At 39.1% G+C, this 17,599-nt stretch overlaps 2 protein-coding genes across 6 annotated transcripts; one reads left to right on the plus strand and one right to left on the minus strand.

The window, feature by feature from the left end:
- Positions 1 to 148: 148 nt before the first annotated feature.
- Positions 149 to 3,409, minus strand: LOC311282749 (serine/threonine-protein kinase pim-1-like; the record flags this gene model as incomplete). Its single annotated transcript, XM_084396766.1, has 3 exons — positions 149 to 2,163; positions 2,463 to 2,557; positions 3,169 to 3,409. The coding sequence occupies 3 exons, from the start codon at positions 3,407 to 3,409 to the stop codon at positions 1,567 to 1,569; spliced, it is 933 nt and encodes a 310-aa protein (XP_084252892.1). The 3' UTR covers positions 149 to 1,566.
- A 615-nt stretch (positions 3,410 to 4,024) lies between these two features.
- On the plus strand, positions 4,025 to 17,328 carry LOC311283164 (von Willebrand factor A domain-containing protein 5A-like). Of its 5 annotated transcripts, none has more exons than XM_084397411.1 (27): positions 4,025 to 4,097; positions 4,203 to 4,273; positions 4,545 to 4,747; positions 4,823 to 5,045; positions 5,123 to 5,289; positions 5,366 to 5,480; positions 5,558 to 5,733; positions 6,356 to 6,444; positions 6,544 to 6,688; positions 7,896 to 7,975; positions 8,052 to 8,166; positions 8,252 to 8,410; positions 8,505 to 8,608; positions 8,702 to 8,919; positions 9,943 to 9,966; positions 10,176 to 10,199; positions 10,750 to 10,797; positions 11,465 to 11,515; positions 11,696 to 11,725; positions 13,742 to 13,783; positions 14,190 to 14,231; positions 14,631 to 14,672; positions 15,080 to 15,121; positions 16,287 to 16,313; positions 16,471 to 16,589; positions 16,667 to 16,790; positions 16,906 to 17,328. In XM_084397411.1, the coding sequence occupies exons 2-27, from the start codon at positions 4,237 to 4,239 to the stop codon at positions 16,983 to 16,985; spliced, it is 2,526 nt and encodes an 841-aa protein (XP_084253537.1). In that variant the 5' UTR covers positions 4,025 to 4,097; positions 4,203 to 4,236; the 3' UTR covers positions 16,986 to 17,328. The 5 variants fall into 5 exon arrangements, with proteins under 5 accessions (XP_084253537.1, XP_084253538.1, XP_084253536.1 ...); XM_084397412.1 differs by having other exon boundaries at positions 4,206 to 4,273; XM_084397410.1 differs by having other exon boundaries at positions 4,027 to 4,273.
- The last annotated feature ends 271 nt before the right edge of the window (positions 17,329 to 17,599 follow it).

The following is a 17,599-nucleotide window of genomic DNA, read 5'->3' on the forward strand; positions in this document are numbered from 1 at the left end:
TCTTTGTCATTCTTTTTCATGCAATGAAAGTAAAAAAAACACCATAAAATAGTCCATTCAGCTTCTTCTGAAGCCATTTAATACCTTACTAGGTTTGAATTCCTACATGAAGTCCCTTCATTTTAACATGCATTTCATTTAGACAAAATTAAAATTGGCTACAACAATTTTTGATATAATCAGGCCTAGTCAATAATGAAAAATATTTGACATCTTTGTCTTGCCATCTATAATAGGTTTTACTATGTAAGCAGATTTAAAGGAGTACAGCTTTGTGAGTACAAATTTAATATCATGTTCTTTCCATTCCTCAATGGTTCGTGAGCGAGCAGCATCTGGTGGTTTCATCACAATGAGGTACAAAGTCACAAGGCACTTCCTTTTTAAATTTCAGATTTCCTTTTTAATGGCTAGATGGACACCCAGAATTAAATAAATTGAGCTCTGACATCAGGACGGTCGAGACGAGAACCTCTGATTTCCGGACAGCTGTGGCAGGAACCTGAGACATGACGGGAAGCCTGAAGACCAGGGCATCTCAGGCACCGGTGGATGAGTTCTTGCATTTGAACCTCTGAGACAAGAACATGACAAGAACTTCTAGGACCATACAGCCATGACGGGGACCCCTGGTCCTGGACAGACAGGATAGGGAGCTTGAAACAGAAACAGAAACAGAGAGACATAAACATCTGGGAACTTATGGGACAGGGTAGACCAGACAGAAACCTCTGAGACTGGATGGTGATAACTAGGAGCTTGGATACCGTTGTGGCTGAGATGGTCTTGAGAGCTGACTTTGTGGCAAGAACAGGAATCTCTGGGGCAGCCATGACTGGGAGCACTCGGGCAGAGACAGACGGGTCTGGGCTGTCATATATATATATATATCAGTCATATCGGGAACGTTATTAGTGGAAAGGGAGCGCTGTCATCGGAGAGGTACAGGCACAGACTGCTGGCATTCAGAGGACTGTGGTAGGAACCTCAGAAATGAATGGCCATGATGGAAACCTCTTGGACTCAGGATGGTGCAAACCAAAACAATCAAAAGAAGTATGTACAAATATACAATATGTACAAATCCCTCTGGAAGCAGTGCCGCCAGACGCAAATACTGCTTCCTCAAGCCACGGCGCTACACAAGGTTTGCTCGCCCCGCAAGACACAAAGGCGAGAGGAGGGATGATGCGTCTCCCATTGCAGCCAGCAAGAACGTCAACTGGAGTGGCCTTATGTGACGACCTGAAAAAAGAACAGAAAAAAGATAGATGTGACTTAGCAAATTCTTCTCAGGAGAAAATTAATGATTTTTAGCTGATCTTAGGTTCACTACCTTAAACCAGTTGTGAGACAGGATCAGCCCCAGACTAAGTCGCCGTCTTGGCTTCTCCTTTAGCAGAGCCCTGAGGAGGCGACAGCATTCTGTGCAGGAAGACATCTGATTATTACCTCAAACTTTACATCATGTTTTGTATGACTGTGAATTATTGATTCTAGATCTCACCTGTTGACAGGCTGGGTCTGGACCAACGCTTCTGTTTCAGCAGCATCAGGTCATAGTCACTAGGGAAATGTCCACACAACATCACGAACATCAGAATCCCCAGTGACCATGCCGTCGCCTGCCTGCCGTAGTACTTCCCTCTGAGATGGTACTCGGGAGGACAGTACGCTGCTGTGCCTGAGGAAAGAGGTTATGTCTGATGTGTACGTTTGCATTATCTCGTAACTCATCACTGGAGTTAAAGTGCCAAACTGCAGCTTTGAGCGACAATACATACCACGGTATGACCTGTACGCCGAACTCCTCAAAATGTCCCCACACCCGAAGTCAATCAGCTTGACTTCAGACGTCTCGCTGTTGATCAGGAGATTGTCCAGTTTGATGTCACGGTGGAGAACTCTGCGATGGCAGCACGTGTTGGCAGCGTGAGCCGCCTGCCTCATGATGTGCCGGACCTTCTCTTCATCGAGTCTTCCACCGTGACGCCTCATGAACTGGACCAGATCCTCACAGGGAGAGGGACATTCGAGGACCATGACGAAGTGGTCAGGGCGATCCTGCCAGTCCAGCAGCCGGATGATCTCTGGCACACTGGGACCTTTACTGGCCAGGATGGTGAGGGCGATCTCTTTAGGAAGAGGCTTTGGATGATCAGGCTAGAAGAATTTTGCAAATAAAGATTTAGCTCAGTCTTGGACCAGTTTGTTAATTGAATAAACAATCAAATATTTGTCTGTGATAAATGTTAATGTGAGATGTTTTATAGTGTGCAGCGTACTTACAATGAATAAACATTCAGTGTCTTTCGCCTTTGTGACGTATTTCACGGCCACCTGATGAACAAAACAAACAATTAATTTGTGTGTGGAAGCCATAAAATACACTAAGAGGGCTTAGAGTGATTTATCAGAAGATAATTCGCTAACTAGATCATGTTTCATTTATTTTTATTTACTTTGAGATCATCCTCCAGACGTCTCCCTTCGTACACCACACCAAAACCACCTTTCCCCAGCTGATCACCAAGAGTGTAGTGACTGAAGATGTAGTCTATTAAAAGACAAAATAACATGATGTTTCAAACTGTGAGAGCAGTTTTTTGTGACGTGACGCTGTATTTATTCTAAAACGTATTTAAACTAACTTTCAGATAATTATTAGTTTTAATGACTGTTTTAATTAATTAATAGAGACATAGAATATGTATAAGGAAATGGCATTAGAGACTTAATACTATAGGAGAGATTAATTTTCTTTTTCCAATTAATGGATATTTACATAATGAACATAAACAAGATAAACATATTCTCATAAGGTGATCTGGTGTAATTTACCATCACTATTTCTTGCATCCCATGCTACCTTCCTCTTCTCTCCCTCATCCTGCGTCTGCTTCTCCTCTCCCTGACCTGAGCTGCTCTCTGGAGCCTGTTTGAAGAAAGAGGCCAGCCTCCTCCACCACGTCTTCCTCTTTCTACTCTCCTGCACTCTCCCTGACTCCTTCTTCTCCTCCTCCTTGCATCCTCCACCACTTTCTCCTTCTATGTCCACCACCTTCCTCTCCTCCTCCTCCTCCTCTCCTCCTCCTCTGTCCATCACCCTCCTCTCCTCCTCCTTTCCTCCTCCTCCTCTCTCCATCAACCTCCTCAACTCCTCCTCACCTCCTTCCTCTCCTCCTCCTCTCTCCATCACCCTCATCTCCTCCTCCTCTACTCCTTCTCTCTCTATCACCCTCCTCTCTTTGCTCTTTCTCTCACCAGCAGCATCAACATGGGTCTCAATCTCATCGCGATGATGAGGATGTCGAACCGCCGTGTTGATGCTGGGTTTTGGGGGTGTGCTTTGATGTTGATCGCACACCTCGCCAATCATCGGACTCACTTTACAAACTCGCTGTCCCATCGTCGCTGTGAAAAATCACTGTGTGTCACTCTCGACCACTACAACAAACCCACAAAGTGTGTATGTCTGTGACGCGCTTATACAGTAAAACCGCGCGTTCGATTCCAACTTGTTCTTTATGACATCATAAGAGTCACAAACACACATAATCTGCTTTAGCTCAATGATTTAAATGTTTGAATAAATGTAAAATATAAGCTAATTCGTAAATATCTTCCTAATATATTACATTAATTACTGTATGGGACATTTTCATTTTTGATAGCTGTTGTTTTTGTCTGTTAAACTAATAGGCTAATTCAATTAATATGTTTGCAGTGATATTCCTACATGTGGTATATGTTCAGATTTGATGGCAGTTTCTTGGAAGAGGGCAGAAACCTCCACTTCGCGTGCGGAAGACAATTAGGAAAAGTTATTAAAAATACAATTAAAAGTTTCTTAAGTATCTGTAATGATCACCCCTGATGTAAGAATCAGCCATATATTTATAAACTGCTGTTTAGAAAATGCGTTAGGCATAAAAATCTCAGCGTCACGTCGCTTCTGCAGTTAATTAATATTCATGAGCCAAACCTGCGCCTCAGTTTAAACAGCAGGATCTTTGATCTCAGCGCAGAGTTTAACGGTCTTCTGACTCGGACTGAAACGACTTCCCGTTTCAACGACGTCCAGAAATCATCTTGCGGTAGAAACACTTATTTACTCATTAATTGAGTCTTCTGTCAATATTTAAGGCATATTTAAAAGGTGTATTTCGGTTTTTGATTTTCACTTTCGCTCACTTTTAAAGTAGGTCATCTTGTTAGTTCCTCTAACGTGTGAGAATGAACTGCGGTCTTGTGACTGAGAAAAATGAGCCGGGTATGAATTCACTTGTTTACTTTTACTGTTGAATGTATTTATGTTTTAATATGTGGGAGAGCTGGAGTGTTTTTCAAACAGGGGAGTTTGTTGCGAAGTTTTTATCTCGATATTATTTTATAGTGAATGTAGTTCACAAATGCCATGTTCTTCTTAAATTCAGAATTTTTTATTATATATCCAATCTATATCTTGTTTTTATGCTAATATAGAGAGTCTAGACGTTTTGTGATGTGATGTTGTTCTTGTTCTGTTGGTTTGTGTGCCTCAGTGCCTCTGAAGAGCATCTCAGTGGAGGTTAGTGTTCAGGATCATGTCTCCACAGTCTCCTCCACTCTGCTGTATGTGAATGAGGAAGAGCGCCCCCTGGAGGCCTTGTTCGTGTTCCCTCTGCCCGCTGATGCTGCTGTCTGCCACTTCAGTGCCAAGATCGGAGAGCAGGAGATTGTGGCAGAGGTGCAAGACAGAGAAACCGTGAGTCCAAATATAAGTCTGCTGGACATTCATTTGCATATTTTTTGCACCACGTAACAAAACTGTGTCTTGCAGGCGAGGGATCAGTATGATGACGCTGTGAGTTCGGGTCAGCAGGCGTTTCTGCTGGAAGAGAGTGCAGAGAGTCCTGATGTGTTCAAACTGAGTGTCGGGTGTCTGTCGCCGGGTCAGAACGCTGCCGTCACCATCATCTACGTCACCGAGCTCGATGTGCAGGCCGACCACTCGCTGCGCTTCTGTCTGCCGGCTGTACTCAACCCCCGATACACACCAGCAGGTACAGCAGCTGCTACACACACTTTATTAGCGGAGAGAAGCTGATTCTAACACACTCTCTGTGTGTGTGTGTGTCAGGTTCAGGAGCTGGTATAGTCTCAGAGATTTCATCAATACGTGGAGCTGCTCCTTACACGCTGACTCTCAGTGTCCATGTGAGCTCTCCAAAGCCCATCTCCAAACTAGAGTCCAACTGCACTCTGGATCCTCTAGTGTTCCTCCGCTCGGATCACACTCAGGCTACGGTACTGTGTGTGTCTTCATGTGTTTATCTGGATGTGTGAGCACAGCAGTGTTATGCATGTGTTTTTATGTGTGTAGGTGAATCTGAGTCCTGGTCACATGTTTGATAAGGACGTTGAGCTGTTTCTGTACTATCAGGATACCCATCAGCCCTCTGCTATAGTGGAGGCAGGAGTGGCCACTGCTCCATCAGGTCGGACCTGCAGATCACTGGCATTATGGGATTGAGTGATCAAGGTTTCACTGACTCTCTCTCTCTCTCTATTTCAGGCTCTCTGATGAGGGACCCAGTGGTCATGATAAGCTTGTACCCAGAATTTCCAGAGGAAGTGATGTCATCACTGGCAACACAAGGAGAGTTTATTTTCGTGATGGACAGATCAGGCAGTATGAGTGAAGTGATGCATCGTGGGAAAGGAGCACAGATGCGCATAGAAAGCGCAAAGGCAAGATTTAAGATAAAAAAAATCATGCTTTTTAAGTGGATTTTTACACATTCATAAATTGTGTGCATATTGATAACATTGCAACACTTTTTTGCACTGCAGCCGCTTTCTCCCCTTGTTGAACTGAAAGACTGACACGCTTTCTCTCTTTAGTCGGTCAGCATATCCTCGTTTAGATGAACGATCATTAGATGTTCCCGTACATTCAGTTCATTCATGAACAGATTGTCTCTTGTTCAGACTCAAATCACTGACTCTCGTTCAGTAAAGGGATTTATTCGTTCATTAGGTCGAATGATCCTTCACAACCCACTCGAATGCTATTGGCTATAGTCACACGGTTTAAAATAGAGTTCACTAATTTAAAAAAAGAGTGTACAAGAAATAACAGTCAGTGTATGAAAGTGAACAAGAACGATTTGTTCAAAAAACACTGATTTGTTAAATTTTCTTTTTTGGAAGAATTTTATAACTTTTGAAAACATCAAAAACAACAAAACCCAAATTCATGTTTTTCCAAAAACTGCTTATTGTGATTTACGCTCATTCTGATGGAGCGCATCACAAATAGAGTCAGTTTTGATGTCATGTTGAATTTAAATACCTGTCCATGTCTCTATAGGACACTCTGCTGTTACTGTTGAAGAGTTTGCCCATGGGATGCTACTTCAATATCTTTGGATTTGGCTCTCGTTTTGAGTCCTTCTTCCCGTTAGTAACTAGATCTCCATTCATAGATATTCAGATATTCAGTTTTGAAATCTGTCAGAGGAGATTAGATGTTTAATGTGTTTGTGTGTTTCACTGCAGTCAGAGTGTCGAGTACAATCAGGACACAATGGATGAGGCTCTGAAGAGAGTGAAGGAAATGCAAGCAGACCTGGGCGGCACAGAGATTTTACAGCCTCTAAAACACATCTACAGTCAGCCCTGTAAGCCTGACCATCCCAGACAGGTACAACAACACCTCAACATGCATCTGAACGACACACTGACAGTCATGTGAAAGTGTCAATTAGTCTAAAAGTATAAATATAAATCCTGCCATTATTTTCTCACCCTCATGTCATTCCAAACCCATAAGACTTTTGTTCATCTTCAAAACACAACTGAAGATATTTTTTATGAAATCTGAGAGGTTTCTGTTCCTCCATTTAAAGTCCATCCACCCAATACTTTTGTCCTGAAATTTGAAATTAAATTTTGGTATGTTTTAGCTTACCTCAAGGGCATCCAAGATGTAGGTGTCTTTGTTTCCGCAGTAGTTTCAATTTTGATATTTTTAGGTCAAACCGTTCTTGTCTGTCAGTCATATAGTGCAGGTCTATGGTCACCACCTCAAAGAGCATGCACAGAGAAGTCCAAATTAAACAATTCCCCATCGTAAGTACACATTGATGGCCTAAGACACGAAACGAGTGGTTTGTGTGAGAAAACGAACAGTATTTATATCGTTTTTACGTCCAAGTGATCTGCACACGTCACACACCAGGAAGCGCACGCGCCCTCAGATCACTTGGACGTGGTTGTGTACAAGAGGTAAAAACAATATAAATACTGTTGGTTTTCTCACACAAACCACTTGTTTCGTGTCTTAGGCCATCAATGTGTACTTACGATGGGGAATTGTTTAATTTGGACTTCTCTGTGCATGCTCTTTGAGGTGGTGACCATAGACCTGCATTATATGACTGACAGACAAGAACGGTTTGACCTAAAAATATCAAAATTGAAACTACTGCGGAAACAAAGACACCTACATCTTGGATGCCCTTGAGGTAAGCTAAAACATACCAAAATTTAATTTCAAAGTGAACTATCCCTTTAAGCACACACCTTTGAATCTCTGTGTTTACCAAGTTTAGATGTGAATAAAAGCCTAAATTGAATCTGTTCATAATATACGGCAATCGTGTCTCTTCAGAAGACTTGGATTAAACTGCTTGATTTATATGGATTACGTATACTTACGTTTTATTAACTTTTTTAAGTAAATCTAAACGTAAATCTACTTTCAATGCCGGGACAGAAATCTTTCATTCAAATTATTTTCATTTGTGCATCAAAGATAAACAAAAGTTTTACAGATTAGGAACGACATTACAAAATTTTCATTTTTGGGTGAACTATCCCTTAAGACTAAGATGCTTTTCTCTCTTCAGCTGTTCATCTTCACTGATGGAGAGGTGGGAAACACTAAAGAGGTGCTGGACCTGGTGAAACATCATGTTCACTCTCACAGGTAAAGGTCTGCTGGGTTTGATCTTCCCATCATTCATCTCTTCATCACTTACAGTAACAGAGTTTATTGTCTTCAGGTGTTTCTCATTCGGGATTGGTGAGGGTGCAAGTACCGCCCTCATCACAGGAATGGCCAGGGAAGGATCTGGTCACGCTCAGTTCATCACAGGCACCGACCGCATGCAGCCCAAAGTAAAGCTCTCCACTGGATTTCACAGGCACAGATGTTTCCTAGTCAAATGTCTCAATGGTTTCTCTTTCTCTTAAACTATATCAGGTGATGCAGTCCCTCAGGTTTGCGCTGCAGCCCCATGTGTTTAATATCTCTGTGGACTGGACCCTTCCAGATGGCATTACTGTTGACACACTGTCTCAACCCATCAAAGTGCTCTTCCAGGGTCAAAGGGCACTCATTTACGCCCAACTTAAAGGAGAGGTGGGATGATATAGCATGTGTTTCTTTAATGAGAATAAGAGACCAGTGTCTCTCATTTGTTTAGATGATAAAAAAATCTGCCCTTCTTTTATAGAGTTCAGGAGGTTTTGAGGGAATGGTGACAGTCAAATACAGGCTTAAAGATCAACCAGTAACAAACCAGCTCCACTTCTTCCTCAAACCAACTGAGGAAACTGGGTAACATACACAAACACGCAGAAACACATTGAATTGAACTGAAATTCACTCTTTGCTTTTCAAATCCAACAAATTTCCTTCATGTTTTTGCAGGTTGGCCGTCCACCGGCTGGCGGCTCGGACTCGGATCCGTTTTCTGGAGCAGGAGGAGAGGTCACGTGGTGCAGATGTTGAGGGCATCAGGAGAAAGATAGTGGAGCTCAGTGTTCAGGCAGGAGTGAGCAGTGTTCATACAGCCTTCATTGCCGTTAATAAAGACAGCAGACAGACTGTGACAGGACCCCTGCTGCAGAGAAGAGTGCAGACACGCGGTTAGTGCGACGATTGTGAACTTGTGAGGATGTTTGTGTCTGTTCATATTATCATTACAAAAATGATGTTCTTGTTACATATTTTACATTTGGTTTGTTCAAAAAATCGAAATCAAATGCTGTTTCAGGGTCACAGCAATGAAATGTATGGCCAATACTGTATGTCAAGTTAAACTAGTGTTTGTAAACTAAGTTTTCAGACAGATGTTTAGTGCTCTGATTGCATGTGTAAAGTGGCTTGACTATTTACTATAGTACATTTGATGTGTTAATCTCATTTGGATGTAAAAGCAAATGTTTTTATATATACATATCAGCTTGCTCCAACATATAATATATTTAAAATTAATTGCATGTCATTCAGCAACACAAGTCATCCAGCTTTTATTAATAGGATATACTCTAATATCAATCTAGATTACTGCAAAGTGCAACAAGTCTCTCATACCAGCCACTGAGCGCACACACAGAGTAACGTTTTAACTTTTAACACAATCAAATGTATTTAGAAAAAGAACATTTCTAATGATGATTTCTGTCAGTCGTTTAACATTTCCATTGTAATTTACAGCTATTTACAGCTCTCACATTGTGAACATAAAGCCTTGCCTACTTAGATTTGATTGGTCATCTCAAACATTTTGACATCGACGAGCAGTGTTGCAGCACCAAAGTAGAGTTAATATTAGGCAATTATATCACAACCTTTATTATATACACCTCAGAAAAATACAGATGTCTGAACATTGGGGACGGCCCTGTCCATATGACCTCATCAGGTTGCATGTGAAGGAAGTCTAGTTACCATACTGGAAACAAAACATTAGTTTGGCTTTTTTAATGTAAAAATGTCTCAACTTTTGACAGTATGAATGAATTAGTCAAAGAACAAATATCGAAAATGGCAGCTTTTTAAATGACAAGCTCCACTCACATTTTTCAAGTTAAAATTATGATTTCAACATACTATAGTTCTTGTGGTGTGTGCAACTCATTTTAATGTGAAATTAATTTGTGTTTTAGGCATGGCTTTTGGAGCCTTGACTGGTAAGATAATTCATATATAGACTCTTCTTTTCAGTCTCATATCAGTGATGTTTTAAAGCTCTGATTGTGTCTGTATGGATGTGTGTGTTTCCCTGACAGCAAGGATTCAATATGTTTTACTTGATCATTTCAGAATAGTTCATTGTCAGGTAACAGTTTACATTTAATATCTACAACTAATGATGATGTTAAATTAATTTGTGTTTTAGGCATGGCTTTTGGAGGCTTGACTGGTAAGATAATTAATATATAGACTCTTCTTTTCAGTCTCATATCAGTGCTGTTTTAAAGCTCTGATTGTGTCTGTATGGATGTGTGTGATTTGTGTTTTCCTGACAGCAAGGATTTCATATGCTTTTCTTGTCATTTCACAGTTTAATACATTTGAGTAGTTGAGTTGACCTCATTAAGATATAAAATGTTCAGTTTTAGGGAGGATGTGGTCAGTGGTTCTTTTCAGTCTGTAGGTGTTTCTTGAGCTTACAAGAATGTGTTTGTGGTGCTAAGACAAAATTCCCAACATAACATCAATTCAGAACAATTCAGTAACGTTCACTGGAAATGACAGAGTGCTAAAAATGGCTCTTGTACCTGTTTTTATGGGTTCATTGACAAACAAAACAATACAAATGGTTATTGAAAGATTGTTTTGGGACAGAAATATCCATATCAGTCCATCTCTATTCCAGAAGCTTTTCTTATTTGTTAGTTCTTTTGGATGTGTCTGTTCTTGTCTTTCTCCAGATCTGAATCTGTTCTGACCTTTGATTTCTCTTCCTGTAGGTGCACCACCTGCTCATTTTGGGTTACTGCTGGGTATTACACTTCAATGTAATATTATTTTTATGAAAGTCTGAAGTATGCAATGTTTGAAGAAACTGTTGCATTAAATTATTGGTTTATAAGCCTCACCAAACCACATCACTAAACAGAGAGCACTAAATGATTCACTGTCACATTACAGTTAACAACATGTAAAATTAATTTGTTTTCAGGGAGAGTATCTCAAGCCCCGTTTAAACTTTGATGCTTCAAAAAGTTCATAAAACGCAAGTGAACGTAATACATATGAATCAAGCAGTTTAATCTAAGTCTTCAAAAGATGAACTTATAAACACTGATAAACACACTCTAAAAGTGAACATGTGCAGTTGTTGCTTTAAGGAGGTATTTTTACCTGATTATACCTACAAATTTAATCAGTTTGATGTAACATAAAACAAGGGAATGCTGTTTTATCTTATTAGAGTTACACTGACCCACCAACATACAATTTCCAATAAAGCTCAGGATGGACACAGTCGTACCTGTTTTTATGGGTTCATTGACAAACAAAACAATACAAATGGTTATTGAAAGATTGTTTTGGGCCAGAAATATCCATATCAGTCCATCTCTATTCCAAAGCTTTTCTTGTTTGTTAGTTCTTTTGGATGTGTCTGTTCTTGTCTTTCTCCAGATCTGAATCTGTTCTGACTTTTGATTTCTCTTCCTGTAGGTTCTCCACTGACCTTTGAACAAGGGTCTATCGATTCTAGCTCACTGCCGGGTAACTGCACTTCAATGCAATATTTTTTTAATGAAAGTGTGAAGTATGCAATGTTTGAAGAAACTGTTGCATTAAATTATTGGTTTATAAGCCTCACCAAACCACAGCACTAAACAGAGAGCACTAAATGATTCACTGTCACATTACAGTTAACAACATGTAAAATTAATTTGTTTTCAGGGTTATCTCAAGCCCCGTTAAAAAAAAAAGGTAAGATAAATCATTTTGACTAATCTTCTCTTGTGGTTTTGTGCTTAGGTGTTTTTTGTTTTTGTTATGCAGCTTTGCATGTGAACATTTAAAAAAAAAAAGCATTTGTATGTTTTATTCTAAGAATGGACACACACACACACACACACACACAGACTTCAACATTAAGCCTTGTTATACTTATTTTATAACATATTTTTATACTTATTTCCATCTTGTCCTTCACTGTCATCACTCCTCCTTTTATGCTTCCGCTCCTCCGTGAGAGATACGAGACCAGTGCGGCGCGCAGGTGTCGCTCATCAGTAATCACGCCACCGGCTTAATGACTTTACTATTAATCTCAATTATGTAAAATAGTCATAATAAAGAATGAGGAGATGTTCAAACTTTTGACTAGTAGTGTATAAATATTTGGGCTATCAAATTAAACCTATTAATGCATGTGATTTAACAGTTTAACATTTGTTAATGCAAACACAGTTAGAGGACTACATGTTAGTACATAAGACTGCATCTGAGGAAAGATTATTCAATTATTGCTGATTCTGTTTAAAAATATTGTTGAGTTGTTGTTGTTGTTGTGGTGGTGTGTGTGTTAGACCAAGAAATTAGTTTTGCATTCATTTAAATATATAGCTTTACATATGGTGTTTGTGAATGTTTGTTTTTCTTTAGAGATGGAAAGATCCTAATGTGGTTCTGCAAGAAAAATGAATGTTTATGTATTGTTCCTGTTTGTTCACTTTTATTTCTTATCTGAATGTGCTGGCATATTGACAGCTGTAGTAGATTCATACTGACTGACATGAACCAAGAGAAAACATTACGGTCTACAGCCGCGAGAGTACTCTATGCTGCTCCTGTAGCCTACACCTGAAAAAATTAACTGAAAACAACTGAAAAACTGTTAACTGAAACATTAACCTAAAGACAATTGAGAAAGCCTGAACACAAACAAAATGCACTCAAAAAGAAAAAAATCTCCATGTTTTCGGTGCTGATGCGGTGGTGATGCGTTCATGTAACATGTAAGGGTGGCACTGCCAATAAAGCACCTAAAAGCTGTCACAAAGAACTGGCAAAAGTAATGATTATGAATATGTCAAATATAGAGACATTTTAATTGTTTACTAATAAACAAGTGTTTTCTGTGTCAGTGTCGGCTGCAAAGATGAAGTTGACGATGCTGACTCGTGATCTTCGCAGTAGTGAACGCGCCAGAGAGAAATACTCATTTCATACGGATTACATAAGCAGAGAACAGTCTGTTTTCTTTCGTTTTGAATTGTTCTATTTAAAAGTAGACATTTCAAGCTTTCTATAGACATATTTCTCAGGTATGTGAGAGGCAAGTAGGCTACCTTATACGCTGAGCTTTGGTTCATTTATGAGATGAGCTCCAGTTCACCCGCCGGGGCCTTCGTGTCGTGATTATCTATTTTCTACTATATTTACTTCTTATTTACTTCTTATTTATTATCCAGGCAATTGGTTGATGAAACATTGATTAAAATTACGAAGACAGGCTTTGTGCTTTCTGTTTGAGGTCTCTGTGAAAGTTTTAAAGCAGTCTTTTAGTGCCGCTTTCAGAGCGCTCATGTCCGTAACGGAGAACTGTCCGTCCGTAACATTGTTTTTTAGTTTGTGAAATGGCCTTCTGAGAGAAAGTGAACATACACACAGAAGGCCATTTCACAAACTTCTGTCAGGGCTCCGGCATTGTGATGTACATCATCATCAAACAAATGTGTTTAATTTGTGCTGATCATAAATGTGTTCATGCCTCATTTTTTAGTCTGTTACTTTTAATTTTTCTACTGAAACAAGAGAAACATACAGTCATTTTAGAAATTCTAGAGAGTCTCATCAAGCAAAATCTCTTGGCAAACAAAGGGGTATACAAACACACACACTCACACACACACACGTTGGGTTTTATGTTTTATGGGGACTTTCCGTAGACGTAATGATATTTATACTGTAAAAATTGTATATTCTATCCCCTAAACGCAGATTCCCCGCTGATTCAACAACAGTTCGGGAATCGGAGGATGGGTGAGTGTTATTCAAAACTTAAACTCGAGTCATACTCTATGAGTAAGTAAGTTTCTGAGAGAAAGTGAACATACACACCGAAGGCCATTTCACAAACTTCTGTCAGGGCTCCAGCATTGTGATGTACATCATCATCAAACAAATGTGTTTAATTGGTGCTGATCATAAATGTGTTCATGCCTCATTTTTTAGTCTGTTACTTTTAATTTTTCTACTGAAACAAGAGAAACATACAGTCATTTTAGAAATTCTAGAGAGTCTCATCAAGCAAAATCTCTTGGCAAACAAAGGGGTATACAAACACACACACACACACACACGTTGGGTTTTATGTTTTATGGGGACTTTCCGTAGACGTAATGATATTTATACTGTAAAAATTGTATATTCTATCCCCTAAACGCAGATTCCCAGCAGATTGAACAACAGTTCGGGTATCGGAGGATGGGTGAGTGTTATTCAAAACTTAAACTCGAGTCATACTCTAGGAGTAAGTAAGTTTCTGAGAGAAAGTGAACATACACTGAAGGCCATTTCACAAACTTCTGTCAGGGCTCCAGCATTGTGATGTACATCATCATCAAACAAATGTGTTTAATTTGTGCTGATCATAAATGTGTTCATGCCTCATTTTTTAGTCTGTTATTTTTAATTTTTCTACTGAAACAAGAGAAACATACAGTCATTTTAGAGATTCTAGAGAGTCTCATCAAGCAAAATCTCTTGGCAAACAAAGGGGTATACTAACACACACACACACGTTGGGTTTTGATGTTTTATGGGGACTTTCCGTAGACGTAATGATATTTATACTGTAAAAATTGTATATTCTATCCCCTAAACGCAGATTCCCAGCTGATTCAACAACAGTTCGGGAATCAGAGGATGGGTGAGTGTTATTCAAAACTTAAACTTGAGTCATACTCTATGAGTAAGTAAGTTTCTGAGAGAAAGTGAACATACACACAGAAGGCCATTTCACAAACTTCTGTCAGGGCTCCGGCATTGTGATGTACATCATCATCAAACAAATGTTTAATTTGTGCTGATCATAAATGTGTTCATGCCTCATTTTTTAGTCTGTTACTTTTAATTTTTCTACTGAAACAAGAGAAACATACAGTCATTTTAGAAATTCTAGAGAGTCTCATCAAGCAAAATCTCTTGGCAAACAAAGGGGTATACAAACACACACTCACACACACACACGTTGGGTTTTGATGTTTTATGGGGACTTTCCGTAGACGTAATGATATTTATACTGTAAAAATTGTATATTCTATCCCCTAACCGCAGTTTCCCCGCTGATTCAACAACAGTTCGGGAATCAGAGGATGGGTGAGTGTTATTCAAAACTTAAACTCGAGTCATACTCTATGAGTAAGTAAGTTTCTGAGAGAAAGTGAACATACACACCGAAGGCCATTTCACAAACTTCTGTCAGGGCTCCAGCATTGTGATGTACATCATCATCAAACAAATGTTTAATTTGTGCTGATCATAAATGTGTTCATGCCTCATTTTTTAGTCTGTTACTTTTAATTTTTCTACTGAAACAAGAGAAACATACAGTCATTTTAGAAATTCTAGAGAGTCTCATCAAGCAAAATCTCTTGGCAAGCAAAGGGGTATACAAACACACACACACACACACACACACACACACACACACACACACACACGTTGGGTTTTATGTTTTATGGGGACTTTCCATAGACGTAATGATATTTATACTGTAAAAATTGTATATTCTATCCCCTAAACGCAACCATCACAGAAAAGATTCTGCAATTTTACATATTCTAAAACTTCATTTACTATTATTTATAAGCTCTTTTACTCATGGTGACCTAAAAATGTCCCAACAAGGTAAAAAATGACTATTTAAAAAAAGAAAAGAAAAGAAGGTTATTACTGGGACATTTGGTCCCCTATGAGTTTACCACACAATAACTGCTAAACAATTCAGTTCAATTCACGTTTATTTCTATAGCACTTTTCACAACACACATCATTTCAAAGCAGCTTTACAGAAAGTGCATGAGTCCACATTACCATTAAGAGTGATCTGCTATCAGAGGTGACTGTCTAAGTTATGTATTTCAGAAATGCACATTTACAAAATCACAGTTAGCTAGAAATGTATTAATTTAAACATTGTAATAATTTAATGCAGAAACAATGAGCTCATTGAAGTAATGAATACTTGTTTGTTAACAAATGATTGACATTTAGAAAATATAGCATTGAAATGAAGATTTCAATGCATAGAGATGAAACAAGAGATGAGTTATTTGTCTATAATTGCCTCAACTTTTGGTAGTACGATTAAATGAGTCAAAGAACCGATCAAGAATGTTATGCTATTATGTCATTCCTAACGTAGTCCAATATTGAGGTCAAAACAACCAACAAGGACAAATAAAATTATAATGTCAGAATGTTTCTATCACATAACAGTATATATTCAGTATATGCATCTTGAAATGAGTTTGTCTTTTAGGTAAGCGACGTTGGTCTCACAACTTGGGTAAGAACGTGTGTGTGTGTGTGTGTGTGTGTTAAATATAAATATTTGTATAATTTTTATATTTATTATATTAATATAGTAGAACCTGATCCCCAGAAGGACTTGTTACTGAATGCACATATAACTTCTCTTTCTCTATATGTGTGTTCAACTGCAGATCCGTTACTCCTGCTGGTTTCTCTCCAAAAGGCGTCAGGCTGCTGGGATCTGGACGCCACACTGGCTGATGCGTTTGGGAAGACGGAGGATGAGCTGGCCAATCAGAAGCCAGCACAGGTGAGAGATGTGATGAATAATAAGACAGCGGTGATTGTGTCCAGTAACAAATGCAGTGTATGATGGTTTGTGCACAGGTGGAGGGGTCAGTATGGGCCACTCTCCTGGCTCTGATCTGGTTATACGGCTGTAAAATAGACCAGCGGGACGAGTGGCAGTTTGTGGCCATGAAGGCAGCGTCATGGATCGGCTCTCAGAAAGGTGAGATCTCCATTCCAGACCACATTCACTCAGTCAGCGTTCATCAAGAGATGCTTGAGCAAATATCTTCAGTTCTTTGACACACACTGATAATTTGAGTGTGTGTGTGTTTCAGTGGGCGATCTGTCTCAGTGTGTGTGTGTGGGTAATGTCCTGCTCGGATGTCAGGTGACCAAAGAGACTCTGGGAATCTGAAGACATCTGTGTTTCTACTTCCTGTGCCGTCAGAAGACAAAAGAACGGTTACAGTTTCATTTACTGTTTCTGTTAGTGTTTCATTAGAATTTAGTTCTTTATTAGCTTAAATCAACAGCATATTTTTATATTAAATATTTTAAAACTCTCATGATAATCTTTTTGCTGTTTTGAAATTGAAAATAATTTTAATCAGATTAATTAATCACTGAGGATACTTTTACACACCAACAGAATCCTGTTTAGGTGCTAAAACGATTATGTTCACACAAACATGTTAATGTTGAACTATGGCAGCAAAGACTACTATTAAAGTAATAAAAAATATTAAATAATCTTTGTCATTCTTTTTGATTGATTGATTTTATTTGACCCTTTTGTTTAAAATACGATACAGCTTTGCATAAAAAGAAACAAAACAAAGTCAGGATAACACAATAAAGCCTTAGGGCTTATTTCCATTGTGGTCCCGGGGGGAGGGGGGACAGAGCAAGTGACAGCAAATCAAGCATCAATCATCACATCCATATATGTATTAAATAGAACCATCAAGACAAAACAGTAAAATAATGTCACACTAAGATTGACAACTTCGATCTTCTACTTTTAACCAC

This window comes from Rutilus rutilus, assembly GCF_951802725.1.
Source record: "Rutilus rutilus genome assembly, chromosome: 23".
NCBI lineage: Eukaryota > Metazoa > Chordata > Actinopteri > Cypriniformes > Leuciscidae > Rutilus > Rutilus rutilus.